Raw genomic sequence first — 13,993 nt, forward strand, 5'->3', positions numbered from 1 at the left:
CTCCCCCTCCCCCTCCCCCTCCCCCTCCCCCTCCCCAGAGTCTGTGCTCCTGATGCTGAGGCGCCTCATGCGGGAGACAGAGTCCACCTCCTTCATCCGCGCCAGGCGCTCTATGGCCACCCGATTGGGGGAGGCGACCAGCTTGTCCTGCAGGGCCTCGATTCGCTGCGAGGGGCCTCGGCTCCTCCTCTCTCCTTCCATGCTGAGAGACAGCCTGCGGTCAGGGTTAAGGGGGACAGAGAGCGGCAGTCTGTCCGGTGGGAACTCCGGTATCCCGGGGTGGTCTCGACCCAAATGGGTCCGCAAAACACTCCTGGGTTCTAAGATGGCCTGCTGGTTCTTCTCCGGGTCCTGCCTATCAGCAGACTTTGTGGACCGAGAGTCTGGCTCCTCACGTGCTTTCGCATGAGAGGTCGGTTTGTCTGTACTGCTTTCAGGCACATCTCCAGTCGCTGGTTCACTCTCTGTTGATTCGATCTCTTCTGTTGCTGGCTTGCTGACACCCTGCTCTGCTGTGACCAAGGACGCTACAGGCACATCAATCCCTAGTATCCTGGCTGCCCTCTCCTCTATAGATTCGCTCTCTGGAATGCCCTCCGCAGATTTTGCCTCATTTGAACTGTCGGGGATCTCGGCCGGAGCAGAGTCGGTTTTCATAGTACCGCCCACATCTTCATCGGTCAATGGCGGCTGCTCCCCCCTATCAGGGCACAGATCCGGATCTGATTGATTTGAGCCAGGATCGGTGCGTCCCTGTGTGTCTCCGCCCTCCGCTATGTTTTCCAAAGCAGCGCATTGTGCGGCACTGTTGTCATCAGTCACGCCGTTCTGATTAGTCAGCTCCGAGCAGTCCTCCTCATGAAGCGGAGGCATTGGGATTTGTCTCATCTGACTCTCACTCTCTCTTTTACAAATGGGGCATTCCTCCTCCGAGTCAACACGATTGCCCTGGAGAGGGTGCGCGTCACCGGTCCCGGGTTTTGATTTGCCTGCTTTGGCCTCCGCTGAGTCTCGGGACTGCCGCAAAGTCTGACATATGTCCTCGTAATCGGGGGGGCTCGTGAGGGTGGACGCATCCTGCATGGGCTGTCGGTCCGCCCAGGGGACCTCAGCTGCTGTGGTGTGCATTGTGGGGCTGAAGTCACATAATGGCATCTCGATAGGCTCGTCCGGGAGGTCGAGCTTGACCGTCCTGCCGTCGCTGTTCCTCCTGTGTGAGAGGTTTGGAATGACCCTGTATTCTCTGAAGCCTGTTTCCCGTGGTGGGACAGGCAGCTCCTCCCTAAGCTGCTTGCTGAAGGTTACCGACTTGGCCGCAGGTCGGGAGAAGGCGCTCTTGACCTCCCTGTACTCTGGGTCGACAGACACCGACCAACTCTCCATGCTGCGTCTCAGACTGCTGGGTTTGTTGAGGGGCTCCCCCGACAGCCTGATCTTGATACGCTCCGGGATTTGCACAGAGTCATTGGGGACTTTATTGCTGGCAGTGCCTAGCTCCAGGATGTCTTTGTAAGCTTCGTTCAGATCCTCGATGCACTGGTCCACACTGGGTCCTTTGCTGCTCTGCTGCTGCTGCTGCTGCTGCTGCTGATTCTGGAGCTCTTTATTGATGGTCTCTAGCTCCTCAATGGCGTCCCATGGGCGTCGGCTGACAGGCTTCAGCAGGAACTGCCCGAAGGCCTCCTGACCACCGCTGCCGGTCGCTGCTGCTGGTTTGGCCTCCTCCACGTTTCCTGAGGGTGGTGCTGAAATCTGAGCCGTGCTCTTGTTCAGCTGGCTGGAGAAAGTGGACGTCCGGGAAAAGGCGCTGTTGCTGGACGGTTTCAGGCTCTTCACTCCCATTATGGGACAGCTGAATGCAGTGCTGCCCACACTGCCGTCTGGGGCGACGTCGGAGCCAGAGGGAACAGGCTCTTGTGCTTCCTTGTTTTCAGGGCCTGGAGGAGCAGGCTTTCGAGCCTCTGGGCTAGTTTGCGTCTCCTGGTCCCGGTACTGGTTGGCAGGCCAGGAACCCGATAATTTCAGCTCTTTGTAATGGTTTATCTTAGGGGGCCTACAGGGGACTCTTTTCACGACTTTGCTGCTCGCTCTGCTGCTTGTTATGCTGCTTGCTATGCTACCGGTTAGTGCTTGCAGCTCAGCCTCGGCTGAAGATGTGCTTTGGAGACTTTGGTTTGTTAAGTGGCCAGTTTTGTTCTCGCTGGGACTTTCCACTGGGTCTGGTGGTTTCTCGTCATTGTTATTCTGATCGCGGGATGTCCCACTAGCCGCCAGGGGAGTGGGAACAGACACCAGACAGAATATCGTCTCATTCAGTTTCTTCTTTATGCTCTTGGGTTTTTCTTTCTCTGGTTCCGGCTCATTCTTTTTGACTTGAGTCCCAGTTTCTGCCACACCCTGGTCCACAGGCTTGCTCTGCGGAGGCGGTGGAGGAGGTTGACGAACTTGGAATGCTGCGGGATAGTTAGCACAGCTTTGCTCGGAAGCTACAGCATCACTTCCTTTGTTTATGCCCCTGTTGCACCATCGATTACTGCCGTCGTTGTCGTTGAGAGATGTCTTGCGGCCGTCGGTATTGAGAGATAGCCCCTGGGGGGGGGGAAAGGCACTATCATGTGAAGATTGTCCTAAAACCTTAGCGCAGGGAATCTCTTTGTTGATGTTTCGGATCTTGTCCGAGTCAGTGAGAGAATTTCCGCCAGGCCCTCCTGAGATTTGTCTCACTCGCGGGTCATCGAATGGTAAATAACGAACATGTCCTGGATGCTCCTCGATGTATCCAGGATGAACCTGTTTCCGATAGGCCACACCTCTATCCCCGTAATGTTCCAGCCACGAGCCTCCGGTTTGTCTGGAGAACCACCTTGCTGCCTCTGAGCTTGCAGGCACCTGCACAACCTCCCCCCTCCATTTATACTGGTAGTTGGTCAATTCGTTGCGGTTAATTGGACCTCCCCTTGGGATTGGGGCTCTTTTATATGAAGGGGGCGGGATGTAACCAGGGGGCTCCATTCCAAAGATGGTAGAGTGTTGTGCGAAATAGTCTTGTCTCTGCAGTTCTCCGCCCCTTGGGTAATAATAGATTGGTCTGTCTTTTTGTTTGGACCCCTGATCTGTGGCAATCATCTCTGAGCTACCCCTGGTCTGCTGGTGAATCTCATATGATGGAGGCTTGACAGGCCTGCTGAACCTGGGCTTTGGTAAAAGTGCAACATGGCCACTTGGCCAGCCCCTGCCCCAGCGGTCCCTGCCAACGGCAGCACTGTAGTAATACCTACTGTAAGGCCCAGAGAAGACAGTGCTGTTCACTCTCTGTCTGTCAAGCTGGCCCGGTCTGGATGGGACCACTTCTGTATGCTCAGTCCCATCCGGTGACAGCACTCGGGGGAGTGACTGGGACTTCCCTTTGGTTCTGGGGAGCACAGCGCCCTCTGTGGCCCTGAGGCGGTGCTGCTCCAGGGCCCACCTTTCGCCCTCCCCGTCGGACAGCTGCCTCCCAAGCCCCACGGCAGGCTTCCACTCCTCGGTCCCAAGGCTCTGGCATTTCCGCTCCCCGGTCACCCTCAACTGTCCGGGGCCACAGTCCGGGTCCCTCAGCCAGGAGAGGTCCTCCCATAGCTGCTGCTGCCTCTCCCTGTGCTCCTCAGCTGCGATCAGGGCCTGCGGCCTCCAAGACCCGGCCGACGCCCTCAGCTCCCTGCCATCGGCGTAGTCCAGGAGGACACTGAAGTCCTGGCCCCTCCTCCTCCAGTAGGACACGTCCCTCTCATCATGGCTCAGCAGCTGCTCTGAATAGGTCAGGCTGGGAGCATCGTAGAACCTGAGAGATACAGGAGAAAAGCTTAGAAAAAACATCAAACAATCAGATGTGGGATTTAAAGCACTGAAATTGCTATGATAAATCAAGAGGGACCAGTCAATGAAGACCCCTGTGGAAACCGTGTCTTTGCAGACTGCTGTTTGGCTCCGCTGCAGCAATTTCTAAAATGCTGTGTCGTGTTGACACCACAGCTTTAGAGAAAATGCAGCTTGAATGAGCTGAGGGTGCCTCCTCCAATAGAGGTGTGGCCACACCTGGTTGAAACCATGCTCACGTATTGAGTCAGTTGAATCAGTGACACGGGGGTGTTCTTCTACAGTACAGCCTTATTTGGGAGTGTGGGGCCTAAACTGAATTTACCCTCCCATCCCACAGGTGGGGGTGTTTCAGAGCATAGTTTTAAATTAAAGAGTGTATAGTCAAACCCATAGATCTTAAAATGAAAGCAGCAAAACTTAATGAATTTCATAAACAGATTGTAACATTGAAAAGCTGGATGAGAATTGGTTGGTCGGTTTCAAACTTGTTTGTATTTGCACACCGCAGCAAAACTGTGTTGATCTTAATGTGGGCACTCAAAAAGAACATTTCTTTGAGTATTTTAGGTTGTTATGCCTTTAAGCTTGTAACCTAACCAATAAAGTTCAACATACCCCCTTATTTAATTACAATGTCTGCTGACCTTCGCGTGACCTGCAACCTAATCTCTGACATTACATCGGACTCTACCAAAGGAAGATCAAAGAGAACGTGAAAAGAGGAATAGGTTTTTATCTGAGAGCCCCTCAGAAACCTCCGTGCTATCTTTCACTCTGATGACATACAGTAGTATTGACCTTTGAGCGTTGGAACTTAGTAGTAGTCGTGACATTTTAAATGTACTGCTGTATGTCTGCCAAAGATCCAAGTCCACCTTGTGTTTGGGCTTTGGGAATGGGAAAAAAAAACAGTCTCCCTCTCCAGTGCAACCCAGAAGGTGGGGTTGGGGCTTGGTGGGGGGGGGCATATCTGACAGAAGTGCTTGAGTCAGCGGCTCACAACTCCCTTGAAGATACCGTGAAATTGTGCGGCTGCTGCAATATGATCTGCATATTACTAAAACACACGCTGACCTTAATTCTGAAAGCTGGTAACATGCTCTGCTCTTCAAGTCTGAACAGGAGTCTTGACTTCATGAGTTCCACTGAACTGAGCACAGGCATAGAGGACCCTGGCGCTTTTCTAGCCACACAGTCCAATCAATTCAATTCAGCGGCTTGTTAAGATGGCAACATAATACAAACTGTGCTACAGTCAGCTCCAATTCAGGATTAAAGGAAACTTTTTCTCATCAAGGTGTTTAATTGTGTAGAATTGCGTATTGTCCTGGGTTGTACGACTGACTCAACTGCAAGCCAAATCTACCTTTGGGTATCAAATAATAAGTAAACTGAAACTGACAAACACTTGATGAAAGATCGGGTATTGTATGATGACAAGTAAAACGTCACATAGAACTTGCCATTATCAAGTAATAAAGCACATTTCCAACGTAAATAGAGTCGTTGTTTTACTGATTATCTCTGTATGAATTCAACATCAAATAGCTGGATTGGCCTTTCAGGCTGCGTGATGCATCTGAACGTCTACATGTCTGCAGTTACACTTGGACATAGCTTTCCCTGACAAAACCTACAACCACAGTTATGATAAAACGGGCCTTTCCATGTGGGTAAAATAACCCAGAAAATCACAAAATGCATGTTTGCCCCATTAGCGAGACTCTGAAAATGTGTCAGTATGTATAACATCCCGGATAATTCGAGTGAATATCAAGGATGTTCCTCATAGCCTACTGTACGTGAGAATGGATAGGGGGCCCTCGGAAAGTTTGCCCAGCAACACGCTTACATTAAGGGCTGAGTGAAGGGCATGTGCGATTCAGTGCGCCTGCCTCACTGTTTACTCCTGTCTTGAGGCGTGTACGGTCCTTTCTTAGCGCAGTCTGTGCTGCTGTCTCCACAAAGAGTCCCCGGCTGACCATGTTGTGGAGACAGTCGAGGCGGCGGTGCTTCTGTTGGTGACGGTGGTGGTGGTGGTGGATGGCCCGGACTGAACGGAAGGACCGGTAATGTCTTTTAAGCGTGGATTCACATTGTATAATGCTAAGTCAACGGCGCAGAAGGCATCTTTCCATAATTCCTACTCATATCGCAGCATAAGGCAGCGGTGGCTGCTGCAGCCACAGTGTATCTGCAGTTCTGGAAGGGAGAAAAGGGGGGGGAGAGGGAGGGAGAAAGGAAAAAAAAACACAAAAAAAACCTGCGCAGTGCAGAGTGGCTCGGCTTTGCATGCAACGCCAAGGGGCCCGGCGCGGAGAGAAAAAAAGAGGAAGGAGGGGGGTACGGGGATCTCAAAAAGGGAGAGGCAGGGAGGAGGAGAAAACTCACCCGCTATCCGTGGCGAGAGAATCGCCCAGGGGCTGCGCGTCGCCTAGGTTACCGCTGCCGGCTTCTTTTCTCCTCTGGCTCTCGCTGTCGGCGGGGTATCCCTTGGCCAGAGCCAGCGCCTGTCTGCTGCCGTAGACGCAGGCGCCGCGCTCCGCCTCGTATCCGTTCAGCGACCCGCGGCCGGGCCTGCTCTCAGCGGCGTCGCGGTGGCAGTCCGCGTAGCGCTTGTCATAAGGTGCGGCAGAGGCGGTGGTGGCGGTGGTGGCGGCGGCGGCGGCGACGGACGTGGAGGATGAGGAGGAGGCGGGGCCAGCTTTGGGCAGTTTGTATCCATGCGAAATGAGGAGGTCCTCCACGCTGTACATGGTGGTGTCTCTCTCTCTCTCTCTCTCTCTCTCTCTCTCACTCTCTCTTTCTCTCGCTCTCTCACTCTCTCTCTCGCTCACTCTGGTCTTGGCAGGAGGGCGAAGGTGTGTTTCCTTATGCGCAGTGCTGGTGGAAGCTGGAGCACAGCTGCTCAGCAGAGGCCATCACTGGGAGAAGGGGAGATCAGGGGAGAGAAAGGAAGGAAGGAAGGAAGGAAGGAAGGAAGGAAGGAAGGAAGGAAGGAAGGAAGGAAGGAAGGAAGGAAGGAAGGAAGGAAGGAAGGAAGGAAGGAAGGAAGGAAGGAAGGAAGGAAGGAAGGTAGGAAGGAAGGTAGGAAGGAAGGAAAGAAAGAAAGAAAGAAAGAAAGAAAGAAAGGGTGAAACTGAGTGTAGATCATACCTTCACAGACAGCGTATCAGCACTTTGGAGGCTATGGAGAGATCCACTGATAATATTCCCACCATCCCTCATGTCCTCGGCTCATACCCTTCCTTCGCCTTGCTCAGACACTGTCATGTTTTGTGTATCTTTTTGAGGTCCCATAAAACTGATTGTATTAAAAACAAGACTTTGCTGTAGGCTAATTAGATAAGAGGGGTCAGTCTTAGTTCTTAAGTGGAGTGGAGACTAGGTCTGGCTACCACAAGTTAGATTACTGCAGTTCACATATAGAGTAACATGCTGATAACATTGTGTTATCTAATACAAGGCTAACGTAGTGACCGTTATTTTTGGACATGTTAAAACAGTCCTAGCAACAGGTTTGACTCCATAGTCTGCATGAACAGAAAAAAAATCTAAAACCTCTGCAGTGTGTATCAGCCACCAAAACCCTGCATCACCTACATTCAGACTATTCAGAACCTTCAATGTATAGGACAAATTATTGTTACACTATGTGAATTTTGTAACTCACTTCATTCTGCCTCCATGAAACAGTATGTGCTATATTGTGTGAAAATGTGTACAAATTTTTGTAACCATGTGGTGTGTGATGTTTTTTTCTAGGGCGCCACAACGCATTCCTTTCAATATTTCTTGAATTGATGATCCTTTCTGTGGCTGACTCATTACAAGCCAAAATCAATCCATTTCCACTTTACCACAGCAGGGGCTGCTATAAACAGACAACAAAGTCTCAAGTATGTTTTATGGTTTGAATACGTGTTGCCTCATCTTTCTAAATGTGCTTTCAGTGTAATTTACTTCATAATTTTACCTGAATAATGTTAGAAATGGGTGATAGACACTGAAACTGAAAACATGTATTCAAATATGTTCATAGAAGCTTGATACAGTACCCAAAGTTATTTTGAGAGATTTCTATGCAATACTGTGTGTGTGTGTGTGTGTGTGTGTGTGTGTGTGTGTGTGTGTGTGTGTGTGTGCGTGCGCGCGTGCGTGCGTGTGTTTGTAAACAGCCCAGCTTCTCTTATATATTAATTAGTGACCATCACATATTCATGCTGCCTCAAGATGACAGTGGCATGGCTTATAATACAGAAATGGAGTGATCAAAGACTTTGAGCATATTAGCATTCTACCTAATCAAGTTTGGACTTGAAAGGTCGAGTAAAAAGCGATATTAAGTCTCTACTGTGGGGATTTTGCTTTTACCTCGTAAACAAACATCTAACAGGCTATCTAAAGCTGCTGACTCATGTGAGTAAACAAGTTTCCCACTTATTCTGAGAAAACTACAAGGTTGTCCTCCATAAGTTGAGCATTGACAGAAGTTAAGGACATGTCTAATTCATGTGAGCTATCCCTAAGAACTGATTATCATATGAAATGTTTGTCTTTGTCGCCCCTTATTCAATAACAAATGCAAGGACGCTCTCTCTTAAATCCATATCCTGCATGGCAACAGGTCTATTTCACCCAACCACGCCCAAATCAAAAAAGCATTCGATTTAAAAATACGAATAAAAATTCTTTTTTTGATATACTTGATGTAAAGTCGATTTATCTTTCCTGTTATGGCAGGAGTTGCACATTTTGTGACTCAATTCATAGTGACCACTAGCTCACCTCAAGTATTTGAAAGAACAGTACAGTTTACAATAATGTCTCACACTGCCACATCATTAGTCTGCTTGTTCTAAACAGATTACCACCACTGCCTCTGTGTGTGTGTGTGTGTGTGTGTGTGTGTGTGTGTGTGTGTGTGTGTGTGTGTGTGTGTGTGTGTGTGTGCGTGTGTGTGTGTGTGTGTGTGTGTGTGTGTGTATTATCCTCTAAACAGCACTGGGAAGTAGAAAACAGGCTGGGAAATTGAGCAAAGAGGCCTATTGGTCTATGCTAGGCTACCTCATTGATTGTAGATTCATTTAGTCCATATAGGCAGATTCTCACAATTTCAAATGTTTTGAGCAATGAGTCTTGACGTGTTTAAAAGGGAACTAAAACATGAGGATTATAAAGTAAACACAACTCAAGTTTCAGCGCCAAAGGGTCAAAGAGATGAAATACTTGCCATGTGCTCAGCGAATACCAACGCAAGCAGATGAAGTGGATTATATGGTACTGTGTCAGAAAATGACATGTTCATGTAAATTACATGAGGGTAACATAATTTAATTTCAAAGGATATGTGCCATACAGGCATGTACTGTACTCATACTGTTTGTCAAACGACTTCACTTGTGACACTTTCTTCTCTCTTTTTGATCAGAATGTAAGCACATTCTGTATCTGCACAACTGCCGCAAGTCTTTCATGTACTGCACTGTAACAGCATGGGGGATCAAACAACCCCGTAGGGTGGAGCGACTGAACGTTTTAATTCACACTCAACATCTTAATTTCTCACAATCATAAGAATTATCTTTCATTTGTGATATAAATACAGCATATCCAAAACAATCTCAGCATGCTCTTGAGTATGCTCTTTTTGCATTCCGCCAAATGTTCTTGATCTCAAGTTGACCTTAGTGTTTATTACTTGATAGCATTGTATGTTTTGTGGATGCTCCATGTCCTCAATGAGTTATCTATTTTCAATGAGTTGTCTATCACTTTTAACATCATTGTAGCCAGTAAATTATGCTGTGCAATAGACCAGACTAACATTTAACCAATATTGAGAAAGAAGTATCTCAGAAAAAAACGAAGGAAAAAACTCTACGATACCACAATCAGTCCACACTTTCAAGAAGCAAACATGAGCAGGGTGAATTTACTTATCATTTCAGTCAATCTAGTTCAAGCAAGCAAATGTGGTTAGCACTGTACAGTCTATGGAACATCAAGAGTTAAGTCAAGTCTTAAGATCAACTTCAATTCAATACTGCAGTCCTGTTGAGTCAAAATGCAAAAGACATCCTGAACAACTTCTGGTAACACACAAAATGTACATTAGGCCTCTCATCCACAAGGACTTTGGCAAAAAACCTGGAGAATGAGTACTTTCTGAGGAGGAGGAGAATGAAATTCGGACAACCAAAGAAAATCACAGTGCTCTTCTACACCTCCATCATCGAACCCATCCTCACCTCCTCCATCACCATCTGGCCAAAGACAGGGCCAAACTGCGGCATGTCATCTGATCCACCGAGAAGGTGATCTGCTGCGACCTGCCCTCCCTCCTGGTTCTGCCCAACTCCAGGACCCTGAAGCGGGCCGGGAAGATTGCGGCCGACCCCCTCCCACCCCGGCCCGCAATCTCTTCGTGTCACTCCCCTCAGGCAGGAGGCTGCAGTCCATCAGGACCATGACCACACACCGCAGAGACAGCTTCTTCCCCACGGCCATCAGCCTCTTCAACAAGGCTTGTGTCCCCCTGACTCCGCCCCCTTCCGCCGCTGCCCCGCCCCCGACATCGCCACCGTTGAGTCACTTAACACATGACCACCGAGTGACCACTCCATAGAGGACGCACTGCACTCACAAACAGTATCACACTGCACACACTATACACACTATACATACACATTACACTTTACACACTCATTGTATACACACTGACCGCACTACACTATGTATATTGTTTTTTATATTATCTTATTTTGCTCTAGTATTTTGTACTTGCTCTTTGCACTGTCCTGTCTTTGCACTGCCCTGTCTCGTCCCTGCACCCTGTCCAGTGTTGTCTCCAAACACTGCCCAAAAGCAAATTCCTAGTATGTTGAAAAACTATAATGGCAATAAAACAAATTCTTATTCTGATTCTGAGAAGCTGGTTCATTCTGATTCTGAAAAATATGGTTTCTGTTAATGGACACTGTGGAGAGCAGACTACAACATGACTTATGAGGACATCAAACTAACTAGACCAAAAGGTCAAGCAGTAGGCTACCTGTTAAGCAAGGTCATCACTGGAAGGGATACTACAACACATTACTGTGGGACACTTGGTTCCTACTTGTGACAGTGACTGCAATTCCTTAAATGCAAGACAATTATATACAGCAATAAATCAAACTCTAATCTGTAAAACGTAATCCATTATTGTCATCACAATTTTTATATTATTTAACTGTAATATAAATAGTATAAACAGCAAAAAACAAAGACTAGATTTACTAAATTACCGTAAATTCCCGTATTTCTCCAAAGGTTTGTAGGACTGCACTGCCAGGGTCTTGGTTTTGTGGTCAAAGGTTCACAAACATTAGGATGATGAAAAAGTTTTTTTGATTTATTGTGGACCACTGCAATGACATTGTTAAAGCCATTACTCATATGTCAACATGTTTGTTGTAGAGGGTAGCACAGAGCCCTGCTGAACAGGAGGTTGCGAGTTCAAAACTAGCACTGAATGTTGCCTTAAAGAGCTTTGTGTCTGTGTGCAAAGAATGTGAGATAGGGGTTTGTATGAAAAAAGGCTGTGACTCCATCTATTCTGCCCCCTACCACTCCCACCCCCACCCCAAGCCCACTATACCATGGTATAGAAAGTTTCAATAAAATAGGTTACAGAAGAGTGCACCCTACTCTCCTCAACAGTGATAGAGTGATAGAGAAAAGTAGTAAACTAACAATTTACAAGCAGCATGCAGGAGAACATCAATTTATTTTCAATTAACAGTAGGCCTAGGCTATTTTTCTGTCAACTCGAGAACTGTAAGGTAATTTCTAACAGTGATATAATAGCACTAACTGAAACTACAGAACATACAGAATAAACCCATAAAGTCACTGCTTTTAATTCTTTTTTAGTTTAATAGTAATCTTGGGCTGCATAAATTGAATGAAGTGAAATGGAATTGACCCCAGCGTGCAGCCGTTGACCTGAGAGCTCCTCTCCGCCCCTGGGCTGAGAGAGAGAGGGAGGCCCCCGCTGCTCAAAGCCTGCATGCACAGGTAGTGGGCACTGTAACACGCTAGCAGCAGCACCACCCCTAGCTAAGCCAGTACTTGGCTGTTGAGAGGCAGAACATGGCATTTCATAGGAGATATAGGTGACTCCTCTTTACTGTTTGCACTTGCTATTTGAGTTGAATTGTGAGTTGGTAGCGCCGTGGACCTTGTGCTAATTCATCAATTAATTTGATTGAAAACACCACAGGGCTTGTTTTTCATAGGTGATTAGAGCATTATATTCAATGAATGGTTGATCATTTTAAACAGATTTATACCGACGTGCAGGTCTATCCCTTGCATCTCTCTATCAATAAGATATTATTTCTGTTTGATAGCTGCTGATATAGCCAACAGTATGAGGTATGACCTACTATACTGTAGAAGCCCATACTGCAGTGTTATATGCTACACCCTACATACAATTGTCTGTTAGGAATGATTTTTCAAATCAGATTTTGCACACCATACATGCTTTTGCAGCAGCCTACGGCAGCTACCAACAAAATCTATACTTGCACACATTGTAAGTTGAAAATGTAGTGAACGCGGTCATTTTGACGAACGGTAGCCAAATCATAACCCCATTGCAATTTTACGTCTCCCCGAAAATGCACCGATCATATCATCAAATACATATTCATAACTCGTAACCCACCGCGGTTCAATACTGATCAATCGAAGGGCACAACATTTCTGCGTGTACAAGTTTAAGCGCGGTTAATTATAAGGTTTTGCAGATGCGTCTTAGCCGACTGTGTTTACTAAGACCCACTGCCCTGCGCTACCGTATATGCTACGTGAGGTAAAAAATAATTAAATAAAAACAGGCAACCTCCCTTGAAATACATGTTATCGACAGGAAAAATTGGAACAGGGATGTCTGATCTGTCGGAATCGTTTTAAAGGCGTTGCATGGCAGAGACGTACCTGGGAGGATGCTTGGCGCGGCCGTCGCAGTTCCCCTGCGCCCAGCTTCAGTCGCTGAGAGCACCGCACAGACCTTCTGCTGAGCATGCCTATTGCGATAGGGAGAGACGCGCTGGTTGGAGTGGGTTCTTGTCACTAGACTGTGGACTCGGCAGAGGGGTTTCACAATGGTTTCTTCCAAACTGTCTAAGAAGTTTGTTTTTTTAAAGGCAGCAAATTCAAGCTGTTTCCATTCTGTTTCAAGCTGTTTCCATTCTGTTTCATGTTTAAAGCCTATAGGGCGTGCAGATATATAGGCTACATACATACATACATAGGCTACATACATACATACATACATACATACATACATACAAACATACATACATACATACATACATACATACATACATACATACATACATACATACATACATACATACATACATACATACATACATACATACATACTTAGGTATAACCAAGTTGAACTGGTTAAACTCACTCCTCAGTAGGCCTATAAGTATTGCCCACCTGCGCCATCAAATCGCTAGGTTTTTGGTGGCATAACTGGCTAAAGCTGTGTTTATGTAAGGTTGTCATATGCGTTGGCAAGTCAAAGGACCTGAGATCAGACACATACATACACAGGCTACTACTATACATGCAGTATAACATCCATATAACATGCATGCATATGTATATAACATGCATGCATATGTACATACATATAATATACTTTGCAACTGTACCCACATACATACATACATACATACATACATACATACATACATACATACATACATACACAAACATGCACATACATCTTAGAAGTTATTTTACCTGAATAAAGGTAGGTCTATCGTTGTGCGGTCCAGCAGTGTATGACGATAAGTTGATAAATGTTGCTTAATATTCATAAATCTATAAATCTATCCAAACAATATAGAAAGCACAAGAAGTCCCTCAGTTCGGGGTGTCTATTCATGCCAGTTCTCAGTCGTGCCGAGTTTGATTGGTGAAATTTGAGCTCAGTTTATACTTAAAGCTCCAAAAGCTTGTCCTTATAGTATACTGAAAACATTATCTCAATGGCAAATGACAAAACCACCAAGAAGAAGCTGACCACAGATTGCCTACAGACATGCACGCTTCCTCAGTGCTGAGT

General features: G+C 46.9%; 1 protein-coding gene across 1 annotated transcript; it reads right to left on the reverse strand.

The window, feature by feature from the left end:
- jcadb (junctional cadherin 5 associated b) lies at positions 1 to 12,941 on the reverse strand (the record flags this gene model as incomplete). Its single annotated transcript, XM_084447249.1, has 3 exons — positions 12,847 to 12,941; positions 6,250 to 6,782; positions 1 to 3,820 (listed from the first exon to the last, which is right to left on the reverse strand). Coding segments are annotated over exons 2-3 (4,185 nt in total), but the record flags the coding sequence as incomplete, so codon positions are not given.
- Between the last annotated feature and the right edge of the window lie 1,052 nt (positions 12,942 to 13,993).

Source organism: Borostomias antarcticus, assembly GCF_949987555.1.
Source record: "Borostomias antarcticus genome assembly, chromosome: 12".
NCBI classification, from domain to species: domain Eukaryota; kingdom Metazoa; phylum Chordata; class Actinopteri; order Stomiiformes; family Stomiidae; genus Borostomias; species Borostomias antarcticus.